The sequence below is a fragment of the Papaver somniferum genome, chromosome 1 (genome assembly GCF_003573695.1).
Source record: "Papaver somniferum cultivar HN1 chromosome 1, ASM357369v1, whole genome shotgun sequence".
Classification (NCBI taxonomy): domain Eukaryota; kingdom Viridiplantae; phylum Streptophyta; class Magnoliopsida; order Ranunculales; family Papaveraceae; genus Papaver; species Papaver somniferum.
In genome coordinates this window covers 88965943-88985762 of record NC_039358.1, presented here as the reverse complement: position 1 = coordinate 88985762, position 19820 = coordinate 88965943, and the positions used below count along the sequence as shown (strand labels likewise).

General features: G+C 37.2%; 2 protein-coding genes across 3 annotated transcripts; one reads left to right on the top strand and one right to left on the bottom strand.

Annotated features, from left to right (window-relative positions):
* Positions 1 to 14855: 14855 nt before the first annotated feature.
* LOC113293954 (50S ribosomal protein L25-like) lies at positions 14856 to 16890 on the bottom strand. The gene is made up of 3 exons (XM_026542399.1): positions 16437 to 16890; positions 16200 to 16332; positions 14856 to 15492 (listed from the first exon to the last, which is right to left on the bottom strand). The coding sequence occupies exons 1-3, from the start codon at positions 16818 to 16820 to the stop codon at positions 15185 to 15187; spliced, it is 825 nt and encodes a 274-aa protein (XP_026398184.1). The 5' UTR covers positions 16821 to 16890; the 3' UTR covers positions 14856 to 15184.
* A 58-nt stretch (positions 16891 to 16948) lies between these two features.
* LOC113293943 (protein OSB1, mitochondrial-like) lies at positions 16949 to 19764 on the top strand. Of its 2 annotated transcripts, none has more exons than XM_026542391.1 (4): positions 16949 to 17382; positions 17480 to 17618; positions 17886 to 18012; positions 18171 to 19764. In XM_026542391.1, the coding sequence occupies exons 1-4, from the start codon at positions 17045 to 17047 to the stop codon at positions 18443 to 18445; spliced, it is 879 nt and encodes a 292-aa protein (XP_026398176.1). In that variant the 5' UTR covers positions 16949 to 17044; the 3' UTR covers positions 18446 to 19764. The 2 variants fall into 2 exon arrangements, with proteins under 2 accessions (XP_026398176.1, XP_026398171.1); XM_026542386.1 differs by having other exon boundaries at positions 18156 to 19764.
* Positions 19765 to 19820: the final 56 nt, after the last annotated feature.

Here is a 19820-nt window from a genome sequence, read left to right as displayed (position 1 = left end):
AAGCGTGTTCCCATATGAGTAATTCAGGGATGGATGACCTCCCGAGAAGCTATTGTTGGATGACCGCAACGGTGCTCATTGAAAAACCCACACACACTGCTGAATAACTGCAATGGTTAGTTGAAACAATATTGGTGGAGGAGCGGGTCATTATACGTGCCAGATGGCCTTCAAATATTAAGTGATTTTATATCGTTAAGGGAAAGTCTTGTGGATAAAGCAAATTTTTCAATTTCTCTCCACTATTGACTTTCCAAACTAGCAAATTTGTAACCACTCGGGAAGCTGTTGTTGGATGAGCGCAGCAGCGCAAGTTGAAAAGACTCACACTGCCGATTACCGCAGTGACTGAATGGGGACAATATTGATGGAGGAGCGGGTCATTACAACTGTCAGTTGGCTTTTAAAATATTAAGTGATTTTAGATCGCTAAGGCCAAGTACAATGGTAAGAGGTTTCGCTTAGCTATAGCTTGTAGTAGAAATCCAACTAATATGGTCTTCAGTGACTCTTAAATGTAGCGAAATCCCTTAATTACACTTTAAAGTTGACCAGATATGATGCGGGTTGTATCTAGGCGAAATCACACGGAAACTGAGTTTTCATTGAAAAACTACTTTAAGAAAACTTAGTTTATGTGTGATTTTCAACGAAAACTTAGTTTTCATTTCATATTTTTTATTTTACTCATAATTTTTAACTTTTAACTCTTTTATTTTACCAAATCTCCTTTTTTCCTATTACATCTTTATTTTTTCTCTTAAAAATTGTTTTTCCCATAAATAATATTTATCGAAGTCGGTGGAAATAAAATTTGGAGAAAAAAATACGGAAACTGAATTTTCGTTTGGCACTATTTACATGGAAACTCAGTTTATGTGTAATTAAGCTAAGGGATTTCCATCACCAATAGTGAGGTGCACCTCATACGCGTTTCGCTTGGCTCAAATAAGGTATAGCTAAGGGAAATGCGTTGTATTGTGCTTGTCCTGAGGGAAAATCGTGTGAGGATGCCAAATTTATCATTTTCGCTCCACTATTGACTTGCCAAACTGGCAAATCTGCTAGTTTGTGGACCGCATTAGAGTTTTTGCACATCGATAGAGATTACACTGGGTCTTGGGACGCAGTTTTGCCGTTTTGCGGTACAATTTTTGTTGCTCGGTAGTCATCTAGATGCTTTGCAGCACAATCACTGTCATAAAGAAGCAGTCCACAAGCTACAACTTAATATCAGAAAGAACATAAGCCATATCATAAAGTAAGTCTTGAGAGTTGCGGCCTTTAGTTTAATGGTGGAGTTATGGTTCACAAGAAATAAAATGGGTTTTGAAGCAGTTATCCCTTCTTTATAAAAGGCTGAACTCAGTGTTATTCCGCTCACTCATGGTTGTAGTATTAAATTTGGAAACGCATGGGATGCCAAATACACCCAACTTTTTCGTTCGACAAGCTGTATAGACAAAACTTAATACAATAGCAAGCAGACAAACTGAATGATCCTTGACAATATGTATATAGAGTTTATATCTCAACCTCTACTCAACCAGTATGTATATAGACTTAGAGTCCGTGAACCTGATTGTTAAGCAGAGTACTTGGACGAACTCAAAAATCAATATCTAAGATCAATCTAGTCGTATCTAAATAATCTAACTGAAATTCAGCCAAGTTATTAAACTTGTTAATTATCTTTCAAGATACGAATTCTACAAGAAACAAGTCTAGTAATCGATTACTATTAAGCGGACGTATCTACTTAGATTGAATACGTACAAACCTGTGTAAATCCAATTATAAAGATAAACAATATAATACGGAAAAGGAAAAACACAAGCCACCAAAAATTTTGTTAACGAGAAAACCGCAATAGCAGAAAAACCCAGGGACTTCGTCTATGTTGAATACCACACTGTATTAAGCCGCTACAAACAGGGACGGAGCCAGAAATTCCATATAAGGGGGGCGAATTTGAAAAAAAAATATTTAGGAGGGGGTTATTAAGAGAGATTTTTTTTAATTAGTAAGAATTTAATGGATCACCAATGAATTAACCAGAAATAGGGGGCGGGGGCCACCCCTGAGCTCTACATAGCTCCGTCCCTGGCTACAAACGCTAGCCTACTATCAAACTTCGGACTGGAATATAGTTGAGACTGAACCCACCCTCGAAGCGGTTCAGTTACAGTCGCGCTCCTTACGTATGTTGAACCTCGCAACGCTCTACGCACTTGATTCCCTTAGATGACGTCCTTTACATCCTAAGAGTTGCTTCAACCGAAGTGAAGAATTTTGATAGCCTATTTGATTTATGTTTAGATCAAAGGTCAAGGTGTGGAAATCAGTTTACAATAGACAAAACTAGCAAACTCTCACAATTCCGGAACTTACGACTCCCAAAGAGAATCATAGATTCTTAATCACCTCTCAAGAACAATCTTCGAAAGATCAACTAAGATCAGTTTTTAGATATCTATCTTGAGGAATCACAAAGTCTGAGACGAAGAGAACTTTGCGATCACTATCTATCTTGCCTGAAAGAGATTGCGAAAACCTCGATAACATAAAATCAAGATTAGGATTCACGAACTATCAAGGTAAAGATAGTCGAACCTGGCTTTACGAATTCCCAAAGCGTAGACCTAATAATGTTTCACAGAGGCAACCTAGGTTAATAGAGGAAGACTCTAGAATCAAATAGGACACAAAGTGTGTCAGGAATTAATTTTCCTAGTTGAAAGAGCATTTCTCTTTATAGTTTTCAAAGACCAGGGTTAGCTTAAATTTTAAGCTAAGATAACTTGAGAATCAAGCAAACACTTTAGGTCTTCAAAATACAATAGAAGAGTATACGCATAGGTTCAGTTACGGAACCGTGTATAATGACTGTTCGGTTTAGCAAGTTAGCCAAAGAAGTAAGTTATTTGATGTTCATTTAAACACCTAAGAATTTAATCATGATGCATAAACATAAGTGTTTAAGTGATCAACGAAGTCTTAGAAGTGCATAAGATAGTTCTAGTAATACTAAACATATTACGAAAATAAGTCTTTGATCATATACTAAAATATAAACTGGGATAGTTGATACAACGATTCGTGAACCGCAGGGAATGTTCATGAGTCAAGGTGTTATAGTTCGTGAATCGGGTTCGCTAACCCTACTAGACACCGAGCTCAGTTGACCACAGTTCGTGAACTGGGTTCGTCAACTGCTAGCTTATTTATCCAACTTACAAAATTCAGTTCACCGCGGTTCGCCAACCGGGTTCGTGAACTGTTCCCAACTGAACTTGCGGTTTGTGAACTGGTTTGCCAACCTTCTTGTATTATGTAGCTCAGATATCTATGGTTTGCGAACTGGTTCGCCAACCTACCCTGAGTAAAAATATCAGTAAGTTCATATTTCTCTCTTATGATGTTTGAAACATTCCCAAGTGATATAATCATTTGCATGGGCAATTTTTAATTGATCCACAAATTAATTCATAGAACTAATATTGTTAAGGACCGTTGAACATCTTATTTGCTAAATCATATTTCGAGATTTTTCACAAGACAAAATTGACTCGAAACTTCTTCTTTGTAACTCTACTATAAGTCATACAACATAGTCAAACAGATAGAATGATGGTATAGTGGGTAAAATAGAATGGTTCAGTCTTCACATACCTGATACACAAGTTCTCCAAATGTCTTCGTTGATCTTCAGTCTTCAAGGGTGATCTCTGATACTCAACTACAATTCGAACATAGTCCGGGACTTGACTTTTAGTAGACTAGACATCAAGATATAGTTTTGATCACCTAACATTGAAAACAAGCTTGAGATAGAAAAAATTGTGGGTTCAACATCACAATAGTCTTACAAAATTAAAGGGATTAGTGTGAAACTCAACTTATGACTCAGTTAAGGCTGCACATGGTCCGGTACGGCCCGGTTCTCTTATGGAACCGGTCCCTGTACTTGATGTTGACCGGTACCTCATTTTGAGGACCGGTACCTATACTTCCGGTACCGGTCCGGTACATGTACGGTACCGAGTTTTTACCTATTACAACAGCAACACAGTTAACAAAAATAATTTCCAGAATCAACGATTACAACCCCAAGATCAACTTTCAAAATCAGCAGAAACAAACAGAATTTCCCCTTATTGAGGGTCAGGTTCAGTATTACAAATCAAAGCAACATGAATTGATGGGGATAACCAAAAACAGAAGCAGATCCAATTTCTTCAAGGCTGTCTTGATCAGTTCCAGCAGAGCTTGTATGCATAAACAAATTAATCTTCTTCCTTGATTCAAACATGCAAGTACTGAAACAATCACTACCAGCAACTATTAATCTCCACGTACCCATTCCTTGGATTGTTTTCTATCATCTTCCATCAACATAATCAGTTGCAGCAACAAACATTCATCCAATAATTGAAGAAAATCGACCATCGAACACTACCAGTTCCCTCTCAATCAAGTACCACAAACTTCAATTTGATCCAATATTAAGTTGTATACAAAACCTCCAAATTCCTTTTCCATCTACATCTCAAACCCTAATCGATCCAAATCAATCTCAGATAAATTCGTAAATCAATCCAAATACAACCCTAAATCAATTTGACAAAGATTCAAACATGCAATTAGTTACTAAGAAGGTTGGGGTGGTGGTGACTCATAGATGGGGAAGAAAACGAAAACTCGATATTCAGAGAAAAAATAAGAAAAAGAATGACGAGTGATATATAAACTCGATAGATAAGATGGCTTATATCCCTAAGATCAATGGCTACAACTAATTTCTAATCATAAGATCAAGGGATCATATTAACCGGTTCTTTTGGTCCGGTCCCTGCCGGTACTAACCCCAAAACCAGTGTTTGTACCGATATACTCTGGTTCTTGAATTTCAGTCCCGGTACCTGTCCCGTTTACTCCTGTTCCGGTTCGGTACCGGTCCGGTTCTTTCGATTCCAGTCCGGTCCAGGGAATACTGACCGGTTCTTGTGCAGCCTTAGACTCAATGGTACTAAAGTTCTTTTATACTGGATGCAGAGGTTTTATAGAGGTGAATGTAGTGAAATGTGTTTTTTAATTACCAAATCCAAATATCATTCTTATATGTTGTGATGTTACCTTCAGAGGGAACTTTGAAAATTCTGGTTATGGTTTCATTGTCAAAAGTTGTTGTGTAGAGGTTATAGGTGCTAAATGTGGGGAATTGAGACTGGCTTCCAATTTTATTGGTGGGATCATTGCAGTGGTTAAAGCATTGGAATCAATGGGCTATTATGAACGATAATATGTGTTTGTTGCTTTCTGAAATTGTATAGATAGTGCAGGCAAGATGGTATAAGATTATTGGTATGATTTCCTTTCTGAAATTCAGACATGGTTACAGAGAGATGAACTTTGCAGCAAATAAATTGACAAAAAAAGAAGATGGTGTAGACTGTAGACAAAGGTCAGATGCTTAACTTTTACTTGAGACTTTTAATCATAGGGTGGAATGATCATTTGAGAAACTGTGATAATTGAGTTTGTAGTTATTTATTTTAGTGGTTTTGCTAGCTTTGCGCTTGTAGTATTTATTTTTGGTTGTAAATTTGGATATTCATTTCAATAATATCTTTTAATGATTTAGCAACAAAAAAAAAATGAAAAAACTAGCTAACACTTGGTTTTGTAATCCAAAATCCCAACAAAAAAAGTTTTTCTATCATACAGTAATCTGTAATTAGTTTTTAAGTAAAAGTGAAAATCTGAGCAAATGTTTTAAGTTTTCGCTTTAAAGAAGAAAAAAAAAATCTCAATTTGGTTGAAAATCTTAGTTTCCAGATTAGGATGTGGAATTATTAGGGTGAAGAATTATTACTAGAGCCTTAAACACAGAATCTATCCGGTAACATGTCACTTTTCAGTACAGCAATTAACTATCCAAAAGGAAGCTTTCCTTTTCTCTAAAGTCAACAACACCTCTTTTTACATGATACCGGCTCACATAATATTTAGTTTATCTGTCAGCAGCCGTAGATTGAGTTTGCAAATGGACAGAATTCTACCAAAAATGCTTAATCAAAGATAGTAACAGGTTAACAGCCTGCATGTGCTTATATTTGTCAACCCTCTAATGTTCACACTGCTAGATCATCTTATTTTGCGTGTGAGAGACTCATTCAATTCACAAAGGTGATGCTTTCTTAATTATCAATTAAACTATTGTTAAAAAGTTGGATAAAATTTCAACTAGAAAAGGCTGAGTACTGCTTTGAAACATGGAAATATTGCTTTCCAATCTGGACTTTCTCAAGGTTTAAGTATATAAAATTTAATTATGAACGAATGTGGTCATTCAAACAGCGTTGTTTAATACTAGGGCTGCACAACGGGTAGGGTGGATAGGATATGGCCTAGAGCTGCACATGGGCCGGTTCGGACCGGGTTTTTGTGGGAACCGGTACCTGTACACGGAGTTGACCGGTTCTTCAATTTGAGGACCTGTACCTGTACCTGGACCTGGACTTGTACCTGTCCCGGTAAGACCGGTCCGGTTCCACTCCGGTACCGGTTTTTTACCTGAATTTTAACACACACAGTAAAGTAACAACCTAAGACTAAGAGTCTAAGACTAAGTTCAACATTACAAAGTTCAAAATAACAAAGGTTTAAAACATCACAGAATAATAAGTGTATCACACTTTAAGTTCAAAGTTCAACATTAAAACATAGTACTAAAAACAACATTTCCATAAGTCTGCGACAAGAAATGAAAAGAAATCCTTGCAAAGGATGGGGGACTTCTCGAACAATTGGCACTGGCTGCACTGAGTCACTGACACGGAGTTTACATCAAGCTTCTTTTAGCAGAGAATCCCATATGGCTGCAACATGGAACAAAAAGTAAAACAAGAAAGTAAGCAAGCAATACAAGAAAACTTGAAAAGTAAGTTCTATTAAATAGAAGAAAACCTAATATATTACCTGCCTCATCTTCAACAGCATCATCAGGTATATAGTCACATAGAAGATCAAGAGCAATGGGCTTTGAAGAAAGCTTTGTGTACAGAGCAATGCTTCGACTGTCCTTGTAGACATAGAAGCTCTCCATGGAGTCAGCACGCGCTTCCCGGTGCTAAAAGCTGATTCAGAGGCCACTGAAGACACAGGCATGGCTAATATATCTCTTGCCATGTATGAAAGTATCTTATACCTGCTTGCATTAGCCTGCCACCAAGCCAATATGTCAAAATGGTCAGGTTGACCTATTTCACGCATTCCACCTTCAATCACATCTGTCAAATACCTGTCGAGCTCAGTTGTTCTTGCCTCTTCAACACAACTTGGGGTGTCCCAATGTTGTTTCCTCCTTGATTGAATTCTAGCAAACAGACCAACAGATTGCACACTAACTGGATAAGCAACAGTATGAGCATCACTACTTGACCCCTCCTCATGAACTGAATACAAGGACTTATAATCTTCAAAGAGTTCCTCAAATTCTAATTTCACCTTTCTCATAACTCTTTGAACCTCCCATGTATTATTCTCATACAAACAATTAAGAGTAAATTCCAAACCCTTTTGTTTCTCTCTTGGATCTAACAGATGAGCAATAAACATTACAGAATTCATTGATTCATACACACCCCAATACTTATGGTACTTAGCACACATTAGACGAGACATACGAGCAATAAAAGGATCTGATGCTACATTGTTTCTAAATTCTACTAATTGTTCATTTATGAGTAACAATTGCCATAAGAACATATGAGTAGTGACTTGTATAGATGCAGAAAAGTTGACAGTAGCATCGAAGAATACCTTTAGACACTTCACAAGACCTCTAGCATATTTCCAATCTTCTTGATAAGGAGCATGTTGACGAGGAATCTTTTTCTTCTTATTCTGCTTTGCCTTGATCTTGCTTGTTGGATCCAACTCCTCAACCTCATCTTCCATAACCTCAACCTCTTCCTCTTCTTCCATATCCTCAAACACGTCTTCTATGAAAACATTACTAGCTATAGCTTCTTCAATATCAGCATCAGTAGGTAAAACAGATTCTTTTTCTTGCTCAAAGATAAACCTCTGTTGAAAGTCCTTATCAATCTGTGCTAACATTGCAAAAACTTTTTCATATTTTTCAGCAGCATCTAACATCAAGTAAGTGCTATTCCATCTAGTATACACATCTAAAATCAGAGATTTCTTACAATCTACCTTTGCTAGAGAAGCACATTGTTTAAATTTTTCGTGCCTAGAAGGAGAACTAAGAACGTATTTTACAACTGACCTTATTCTTCTAACTGATACATTAAAGAGCCTTACTGCATCTTTTATGACAAGAGCAAGAACATGGGCTGCACACCTCACCTAGAGAAAGAACAAAACAAAAAGTATACTGTCAAATTCAATGCTTAAAAATGCAGCAAAAAAATAAATATTTGACAAGAGCAAGAACATGGACTTACATGTAAATATTTGGCTCTAATTGGTGATCTTGTCCAGTCAATGACAACATTCTTCAAATGATCAATAGCTACTTTGTTGGCGCTGACATTGTCTAGAGTGACACCAAATACATCTTGTAGACCCCAATCCTTCAAACAATCCACCAGCTTCTCACCAATTGCATTACCAGTATGACCTTCAACTTGACAAAACATGAGTATTCTCTTTTGTAGTTTCCAGTTCTGATCAACATAGTGAACGGTTACACAAATATAATTATTTGGTGATGTCCATGTGTCTGTTGTCAAAGATACCCTCTGCTTAGATGTCAAGAAATAAGTTTTTAGGTTATTCTTCTCTTCTATATAGAGCTTCAAAACATCCCTATAAATTGTCATACGCCCTGGAACCTTGAACCTAGGCTCTGCCACCTGCATCATTGCCACAAAGCCTGACCCTTCTACTGCTCTAAAAGCTATTTCATCCTTAATTATCCACTCAACAAGAGCCCTTCTTAACCTATCATAACTGTAAGTACATGACACAAGTTTACCATCTTCACCTGGCTTTGGGGGTGGCATCAACAGAGTTTGTTGTCCTTTTTCTACCTTCTTGTTAGGATTCTTTGCACATCTATTCAAATGCTTCCGTAATCCAGAAGTGCCATGTACATCATTGTCAGCAGCATATAATCCCTTGCAATGATGACATTGAGCTTGAGTGTCACTTACCCTTGTCATCTCCAACCAAACTCCAGATCTCACTTTGCCATACTTCTTTTTGCTTGCACTAACTTCAGTTGTACTTGTTGGTGTAGTTTCAGCTTCATTTGTGTGAGATGAAGCTTGAGAGGATGATCCAACTTCTGCTCCAATAGTTGTACTTGTATTTGGAGTAGTCATCTAACAAACATTAAACAGTAATAGCAGACATTGGTCAGGTGTTCTAAGTGCATTAAACATTAAACTGTCAATGATTCAATGTCATCTAACAAATATTAAACAATAATAAAACATTAAAAATAAGCAGTATAAAATAGGCATTGGTCATAAATATTAAGCAATAATAAACATTTCTGCAATGACTCAGGGAGCAGACATTGGTCAACAATAATTGTAAGCAATTCAGTTAAGAAACACTGGGATTAGGAAGCATTATGACCCTTAGTTCTCTTGTGTGAGAAATTCTAATGCTCAATGTTTCATTGTGCCGTATGATACTGCATTCACGCATAGCACAGTGGACCCAAAAAGAATAATCTTTGACATTTCTGCAATGATAATAATGTAGCAAAGTGGACCCTAAAAGAATATGGATATTGTACAGTACACCCATGCACATGTGTTTTTGGTATTTTAATACATCACATTACTGTTTTACATCAAAAATACGACATGATTTCACCAACTCATCTACAAATTAATGCCACCAGTTGATGTTCTCGACAAAAGTGAAAGAAAAAAAGAAAAAAAAAGTTTATTATGGTCTTACACTAACAGGAGCAATGCCATCAGCATCATTGGAATCATCTGGTGCTTTGCGCTTCCCCATTTAGCACCTCAAAGGCCTACAAGGCTGCAACATATCAGTGATTCAGTGCAGGTAATTAACAAGACAACAAGATAGAGAAACGAGAAAGGTTTTCAATCAAAGCATCTTACAAGAAACTATATGAGAAACATTACAACATTAAGTCTACTGTCAGTGATCAAACGCCAAACAAACATTAGGTTCTACACACTGATTTCTCATGATTCTATATTTTGATTTTGAATGGTAATATTTGCTAATATGTTCAATCCAAACCTAAGTTCTATCCAAACCTAATTACAAAGACTAATTCATACAAACCCCTTCAACTGAATCCAAATCATTCACCACCCAAATCCATATCAACAGAACAACTTTATCAATTGTATTTACCAATACTAGATCTATTTCTACATAAGAACACCAACAGCAACACCCAATTCATCTTCCTCCCAAAAATCCAATTAATTCTTAAATACAACCTAAAACCCTAGTTTCTAATTCTCCTATGCAGAACCTTAAACTATCAACCCAAATTCAATCCTAACCAATTCATCTTCTTCATCTGTGGATTCCAAAACAGTCACCCTTATTCATACGAACCCTAATTTTTGGGTTTTTGGGAAAAACAGGGGAAAACCCTAACTTTCTACAAACTCAAAAATTAAACCTCATGCAAAACTCTAACTAAAAATTTACAGAAGACTCATCTTTAATCTATCAGCACAAATCAACTTCAAGGAAAGAAATCAATCAATTCAGAAACCTAAATAATCTTACCCTTTTCTACTTCTTTCAGAACTCAAACAACAGCATCAGCGTCACTGCGTCAGTGCGTCACCTTATTCGTTAAGCTTATTAAGAATCTTTGTTTACTTTGTAGAAGAATCAGTAAACAAGAACCCAAGAAGATTCAGAAGAAAAACAAGGAAAGCAAATTTCTAAATTGAGAAAAAAAAAGAGAAAAAAAATTGAGATTCAAGCCAGGAGTCCAGGACTAACCTTGAATCTGTGGGGGGTGAAAATTGATACGTATGAACAAAGAAATTTCACGATCTATGGTGCATGTTGTTCACTTGTTCTTGTTCTCTTCTTCAGACTCTTCAGTGAAGGAGGAGTTCAGATCGGGAAAAACGAAAAAAAATAAAATGATATACCCTATGTTTGAAGATGAGACTAAACCTACAAGGGATGGCTAGGATGTAATATCCTAAAAAATATCAATGGCTCTAATTTACCGGGTATTTCGGTCCGGTACAGATCGGGAATAGGCCAGAACCAATACCTGTACCGGTCTGTTCCGGGTATCAACATTCAGAACCGGTACCTGTACTGGCTACTCCGGGTCTGGGTCGGTACAGGTCCGGGAATTATGGGTTTGGAGCGGGTCACCGGGTCTGGACCGGGTCTTGTGCAGCTCTAATATGGCCTATATCCGTCACCCTACCCGTTTACTGGCGGTTAAGAAAAATTTTACCCGCCACCCTACCCGTCATTAAACGGGTAAGATCCTACCCAACCCATTTTCTGACGGGTCGGGTAGGGTAGGGTGGCGGGTATAACCGTTTTAGTTGCCTTCCAGAGCTGAAGGAAGACGTAGCAGGTCACTCAGGCAAGAAGGGTTTATGGCAACAAAGGTCTGATGAGACAAGTTCTGTGGGAAAGCCAGCTCACAAAGAGAAGAAGACACTACTACGAGTGGCACGGATTCAGTATTAAGTTTAGGTTCGCGGGAATTTTCTAATTGAATTGTTGAATATGCTCAGGTACATTCAGTGGTTTCACCAAATTCTCGTACCGCCTCGCTGATAAAGTAAATGACTCGTATCCTTACTTCCTATTAGCTATTATAATTGAGTTAATATTGTTTTTTGTTTGTTTGCTTTTATAAATAAATGATAATGTATTTAGTTTCTTCTACTTCGTTTTGTTATCAGTGTAAGTAACAAGAGTTTATATATCAACTCACGGAAATGTATCTCAAAGACTTGACAGGATGCGGCATTTCTTAATCAAAAATCGTATTTGTGCTTCAAGAGATGATTGTAATTTTTTCCTGAAAGTACCTTCAGGTTTACTCATCGGACGCGATAACATAACAACTGAGGTAGAACTCATGTAGGACTGCACAACGGGTAGGGTGGGTAGGATATGGCCTATACCCGCCACCCTACCCGTTTACTGGCGGTTAAGAAAAACTTTACCCGTCACCCTACCCGCCAAATAGTGGATAGGATAGGATACGGTTAAAAAACTGGCGGGTAGGATAGGGTTGACGGGTATGGATTGGGTATGTGCACTCCTATTTAATACACACTCCAGTGTCATTATGCAACAAACCGTGTAAACTCTTGGATTACGTGATGCAATGGTAAGCCTGTTGTCATTCAAATCATAATGCAAACAGGAGAGAATTAAAATAGCCATAACATTTAGTTTAGCCTATAGACTAATTCAGCCAATTCACGGATAAGCAATCCCATTAATTAACAACAAGTTGAAGTACTTGTTTGTTTTGCCTATGTGTTTGTAAATACAGTGGTAAAGTATCACAAGGATGATACCAACAATTAGAACTCCAAGCTCGTCAGCATCGAATTCTTTATCGATTAAAAATAATACGTCTGTGATGAGAAGATTGGTGCTTGACATATAAACAGTTTTGAGTAAAACACACATCTCATTTCTTGAGAATCACATTTCAGAAATTTCCTAGGTCTTTTCTTAACCAATCTTCTTCTTCTCCTTGATAAGCAAGTCCTAATGTGGTTATTTGTACGTTCTACATTTGCATGGAACTTCGTTTTAGGTCTTGTCCACTGGTCTCCTCCTTTTTTTTTTTTTAATTCCCATGAGGCCATGATTGTTTATTTATTCTATAAGTTAAACATCTGACTTCCAAGACAGACACACACTCTAATCCAACTTAAAGAGTTAAAAAGATTTTCGTATCCGAGTCAATTTTTAATCCAACTCAGATTTTATCTACCCTATAGTTGAAAGTTGAAATGGCTAAACAGTCAACTGCCCCCTTTGACAAATTAGGGTTCTTTGATTCATTTATTACATGAATGGATGGAATGGGATGGGACATATGCCGTAAACCATGGGACAGACGACGGTAAAAGAATACGAAACATCATCAACATTAGTTCAATGTTTTGAGTCTGCATTACATGGTCAACCACTATGACCGCATGGGCTTTGACTTTAGCAGCATCAACTGTTTACACTGACAACGCTTTCCACGTACAACCCATTAATTCATTTCTCCATAAGCGAGAAAAAATGTTTTCATCATTTTTAACCATTAGTAGTTTAATGAAGGTGGAGCGCTGCTCAAAGGTAGACATTGAAGGAGGAGGTTGCGGTACACAGTCCTGCTTTTGCAGTCAACAAGGGACCCAAACTCGTACGGTACTCGCCTTGTCCACTAAATTCTCAAGCCCACAAATTGGATTAAAGAGTCTAAGGAGATGACTTTGGATTGAACTACTACCAACTTTGAAATGGTCAAATTCCAAACAATAACTGGACAGGAAAAGGATGTGTGAAAACTGAAAAACATGATTCATCAAACCTGTGTAAAGAATAATATGTTAGGTAAAACAAGTCTAATATGCAAGATGGTTTTGTCAAAGTCTCTGTATCATTATATTTTCTTTCCAGCTAATTAGTGATATAGAATACTAATTCTGTGTCCAACAAAAGAATTGCAAAGGTCATTCTCATTATTGATCGACTCATTCCAACCTTATCAAGGTTGTTGTCACTTAGCTTCAACAACTACTGCTTCCTAGTAATTGGTTTATGGATCAATTAGTCAGAAACTGGTTTTAAGCTGAATTGAGTGTGCCTAGTAGTTTTCTTGCTTTAGAAGTTAAAAGAAAAAGGACAAAAGCTTCCTTTATCGAGTGTTGGTTTCATGGAAGTCTGAATGAGGGGAACACAAGAGACGAGACATTAGTTTTTGAATGGGTGGTGACAATGTACATTACCATATACTCCCTCCGTCCCACTAATAAGTGACCTAGTTACTTTTAGATTTTGTCCCACCATTAAGTGACCTCTATCACTAAACAAGGAGATATTTCTAAAATTATCCTTTAATTGATTATAAGAAATATAAGAAATATGCATAATTTAATAGTCATGTTTATATTCGTTACATAGGTGTTTTAAAATGCTATTCAATGGTACGAAATTTGCGAACATCCGTGGTGTAGTTTGAGAGATAAATCATTTCAAAATTTCACTATTTATTATCCATGAAGGTATAACTGTAAAAAATGCTTAAAAATACTTTTCTCCTTACTTGTCTTAAAAATTGTGCAAACTTGAACTAGGTCACTTAATAGTGGGACGGAGGGAGTAATAAAGTTGGTGTTGCTTTTGGATCAAGTCTGAATTGTTCAAAGGGGTTGCAATTTTTCTTAAGTTAGGTAACCAAACTCAACCGAGTGAGAAAAAGAGAGAAAGTCAGCCTAGTGACCAAGTGATTGATTACTGCTTCAACATCATGTGCGTTTTAGTGGAAAAGCCGAAACACTATATGTTGCACAAATACTTAGTCCAGAATTTACCAAAGACCCTATCGCAGAACACTGCCAATATGTGTACACGGTTCTTATCAGCCATATTAGTTACCTAGTGATTACATGTGCACTGCTTACAGGTTCTTCCCAACAATTCCATACTACCATCTCTCACTTGATCATCAATATATCAACAAGAAACTAATGGCTTCACATGACTTATCTGCATTATAAGTTGGATATAAATTTTGGTAATCCTAGTCAAAGAATATTATATAAAATCTAGTAAGCTTTATCACTAGGTGTATCACAGCATACAGTCATTGGGTTTCAAAGTTTTATCTAGAATGGCATGACAAACATCTATAAGAATAAGGAGTACAGACTACAGAGAAGTTTGTGTGTGCTGATATTACAAGCCACAACTAAAGCGGAGACAGTCCATTTTAAAGATGACGTATAAAAAGATGCAGAATGACAGTATGGATAGTCAACCAAAAGGAAAAAAAGAACATTATAGGTGCTCACAAAATTCCATGCTAACTTATACTTTTATGTTTGAACAAGGAGACCAACAACCCCCAAATATATATTGAAGAAAAGAGTTCTACTTACTAGTTAAGGATGATAGAGATGCTTACGTTGACTGCAAAATTCAGCATTCTCTAGATTACTGCAGGATCTGCCTCTTTTAACACAGTTGTTTCCTGTTTCAACTTCTTCGCTTCCTTTTTCAACTTGTTTGCTTCCATTTTCAACTTGTTTGCTTCCATCTTCGTGGCTGAAATGACCTTACAGATGGGCAAGTTCTCCATCTTAGTCAAAACCTTCAACGACGGACTAACACCGATATCCTTCAAATGAAGTTTGTATCCAATATCTAGCTTGCTTATGTCCACTTCAATTTTTGGAGGAATGAGCTCAGCTGCACATTCACATCTAAGATGAGTCTCTAGTCTTTGCAGATGTCCTCCTGTTTCCATGAAACAAAAAAGAGTGACAGTGATTGGTCAAAATGAGAAGAGACGATACGTAAAGAGTGCTAACGTAAACAAGAGTTCTACAGTGGACTGAGATCATCATAGGTAAAGGAAGTTAACAGTTCTCTCATAAATCAGTAGCGGAGAATATATAGTCGCACTAGACAAAACACACCCCTTTGGTTTGCATAACGTACCATGGATATGAAGGGGATAAGTAGGTGATACAACACGACTCAGTGCAGATAACATAATGACAACAAGTGAATTATGCTGTTCTTTAAATTCAAAAGCTAACCAGACGATGCTAAGAAGCATTAATTTTGCTGCTCATACATTTATAACTAACCATGCTCAACTCCTAGTAAAGAAGTTGCACATGGTAACCTGTAATTCAACTCGATACAGTAAAACAATGTATCACCAACATTGTAGTAGGTGATGTTCGAACATTCAATACACCAAGAGAACGTATCACTTGACCTAATTCTCTTCATGCCCCAACAAATCACACAAATTGTTCACCCCGCAATGATTGATACGAACATTATCATTGTTAGAGAATTAGACTTAATCCATGATTGGCAATTTGGAAATGAAGGCCATTTCTACAAAAATGTATATAATCTACAATTTAGTTCAATCATTTCGAAGAACACAGTACGCTCATATATTGAAACATCAAAATTAAAAGACTAACCTTTCTTAAGTCCAGGGGAAATGTCCTCTCCTTTGAAAACAAGAGGAATATTAACTTTAAAACCCTTAACTCCATCTTCTGCCCACAGCAATACCAAATTCAAGATTCTTCCGGTCTCAGGATCCCTATGAACCTGTAAGTAAACAACATTATATAAACCCTAATTAAAACCCTCAAAATTAAAAAAAAAAAAAAAAATATATATATATATATATATAAAAAAGAAAAAAACATTACCTTGATGGGAAGAACAGTTCCAGAATCAAGAGTATGAGAAGACCCAGAACCAGCACGAATCTGAAGCTTAAACCGAGTAGAACAAAAGAATGGAAGCTCAACAGTTTCGAGAATTGATTTGATTTGTTTTCTCTCAGTAGTCAATAGTAGTTTCTTTGAAACGGGTTTGTTTGGATCACTCTGATCTTTAGCAAATACTACTGTTGGTATTCTTCCTTGTGCTCTATCTTTTGCTGCTATTTTGTTTCCTGTATATTCTCTTGGTACTGCTTCTATTGTATGATACAAAGTAGAAAAATACCTAGATGATGCCAATGTTTCCCCTCTGTAAATCCCAACATTCACCAATTTCTTAACCCCGCCACTCCAAAATCGACTACCCATTTCTCTATATCTCCCTCTCTCTCAACTTTCAATCAATCTCTCTGCCCTCTGGGATTCAGATGCTGAAAAGTGTTTTGAGCAGTCCAAAAATGAAACCCAGAAAATGCTAATGACACCCAACAATTTATAGAGGCACCCATTATTTCCCTTCACTAAACCCCAAATCCAAACCCTACAAAAGGAGGGGCTTTTCAGTTTTTCTTTGGTGTCTTCGTCCCCAAACGATGAAAGGGTTTGGATTATTACCAGCTTTGATGAGAAGATTTTCTTCGTTGTCTAAACAAAAATTTGTTCGTTTTTCTCATTCATTAGCAGATAGTCCAGGAGTTGCAAATTCTTTCTTTGATCAGAAAAAGGATGAAAGTTTGGTTTATAAGCATAAGCTTCTGTATCAAAGACCTGATACAATTGAAATAATGAAGTTTCAACAACCCTATTTTAATTCAGTAAGTTTTATCGGCTCAGTTCTATTTCCTCCGAGACTTGTCAATTCCAGCAGTAATCTAGGTGCTTATACTTGGCTTCAAGTCAGATACCCCAAATATCCTGACACCAATTTTAGGTAAAATTCGAGAATTTAATCTGTTGTGCAGTTTTGTGAGTGGTTAATAGGATTCAACTTAACTATGCTTAGTTTGTTCGCTGTTTATTTTTGTCAGGATTTTCTTGAGCTTCTGGAATAAGATGGCAGAAATTTCATTGAAACATGTACAAAAAGATGATACCATTTTTGTCTCTGGTCGATTAGGTACAATGGCAAAAGTTGATTTGAGTGGAAATGAAACTAAGACTTTTAAGGTTTGCACAAAACTTATAACCTTTGTTTTACTTTGCTGAGACTGAAACCTTGGTTTTATTGTTACTTTGAGCTGAACTTATGTTGGGTCATTTATTTCAGTCATTTATAGTGCATCTTTCTGTGTTAATTTCTATGTTTTGTAACTCTGCATTAGATAAGTGGTTTTGTATATTGAAATGCTCAAATTACATTAGGTACAATATGAAATTCCCAGGCCTTTTGGCACCTGATAAGTGAGTTAACATTGCTGTTCCATTTCCTTGCAGTTGGTTGTTAATGAGTTAAACTTTGTAGAGAACTATCCTCATTGTGAAACGAAGGAATCGGAAAAACCAGGATTGAAGGTTGTATCCGAAGATGGTGATGGTGAATGCCCTGTCTATGTCGTCCCACGTAAGCTCTCTTATTCACTTGTACTGTTGATACTAAACTTCTTCGTCAGATCTTAAAGGGATGTGGAGACTGTGTGAGTACTTTCTTTTCCTTAAGATCCACTGCATTCTCATGGTTCTTTTTTTTTCTATAATCCTTTTTAGCATCTTCAAATGCAGAAGATTCATCGTGTAAGGAAGAAAAGGTGGACAGATTGCGCTTGTGGCAGATATTCTTTGCCAATCCCCGAGAATGGCGTGACAATAGAGAACGCAAAAAGACAAACCCAAAGCTTCCAGACTTCAGTCACAAATATACTAATGAAGCCTTGTGGTTCAAAGCAAGCGACCCTTCTTGGGTTAGAAGACAAATCGAACAATATGACTCTGAACAAGTATTACGAGGACTTGCAAAGTCTTCTACCCGTAAAAGTTTTGGAGACTATTTGGGCTAGATGCTGGTCTCTGGCTAATAGTTTTCAGTGTACATGAAACCTGCTTCGAGAATTAGTTATGATTTTCAGTGGAAATTTTCAGTGGCTATTTGGGCTAGATGTTGCGAAGTCTTACAGAATTTGTATGTAGGATAATTGCTATTGGTGAGTAGGAAAAGGATCCACCTACTGGGTTTCAAATCATCACCGCACTACTCTTGAACCTTATGGCCAAGTCTCGTTTTCAGTTTCAGGTGAGTGATTTAGCAATCGGAATGTTGAGTTACTTCACAAGTTATTTCCAAATTCAGTGGTGGATCAAAGTCTAATATTTATATTCCAAGAGATGAAGAGAACATCCAGGAAAAGTTGCTATGGATACCACACCCCAGGAGAGAGTTCTACCGAAATATATCAAGACTGCAGGTTCTGTCATCAAGCGATTGATTCCATAGAGCATTTATTACTAGTTTGTCCAGTGGCTGAAGCAGTCTTCTTCGGGTCTCCTCTATGTTTAGAGCTGCTCAGTGACTCGCTCTCATCGTTAAGCAATGCCATCTCAGGTTCGCTTAGGGAAGGTCAGGACTATCATCTTTTCAAAATGGGAGCTTGTGTCATCTGGGCAATATGGAAAGAATGGAGTGAGACTGTATTCAAAAGTAATGCATCATCCGCCTGGAGAAACTTTATTCTGGTCAAATGCTCTCAATGTCAATATAGGCACATACAACCAAAATGAGAGCAGAAAATGGCATCCACCAGAAATAGATACTATATAATTCAATGTGGATGGAGTTTACTGTGGAACTCATTCTGCTGGTGCTGCGTTGCCACAGTTACAATCCCAGCCTTCGAAGGGTGTGTATCTGAATGTCATCTACTCGAGCCCCGTTGAAGCTGAAGCTTTCCTTCGTGGAATAAAGTTGGTCCGGACTGTGTTATAGAGTTAGTATCGAGGGGGGTGAATGAGCACTTTGTGGTAAACATTCTCAATAGTAACTCGCGCTCTTACCCTTGTAGAATCAGGAAGCAGATTCTTCGGATCAGAGAATTGGCACTTCATGTACAGTATATCAACAGAGATGCTGATACAGTAGCACATTCTTTAGCAAAATTCGCCTCTGACAACCACATCTCCGTTTGGTGGTTATCTCTCCTCTTTGTATTGCTGCTCTCATTGACAACCACATCTCCGTTTGGTGGTTATCTCTCCTCTTTGTATTGCTGCTCTCATTCCCAGAGTCTAATGTTGTTGTTTTGTTTTTTATACCTTAGACTACTCCCAGAGTCTAATATTGTTGTTCTCTTACGAAACATGAAGGATCTCACACTCCTATTAACCAACTGGTGTTTACTCTTGAACAAAAGTGAAGTTTGAAGCAAACAAAATTAGCAA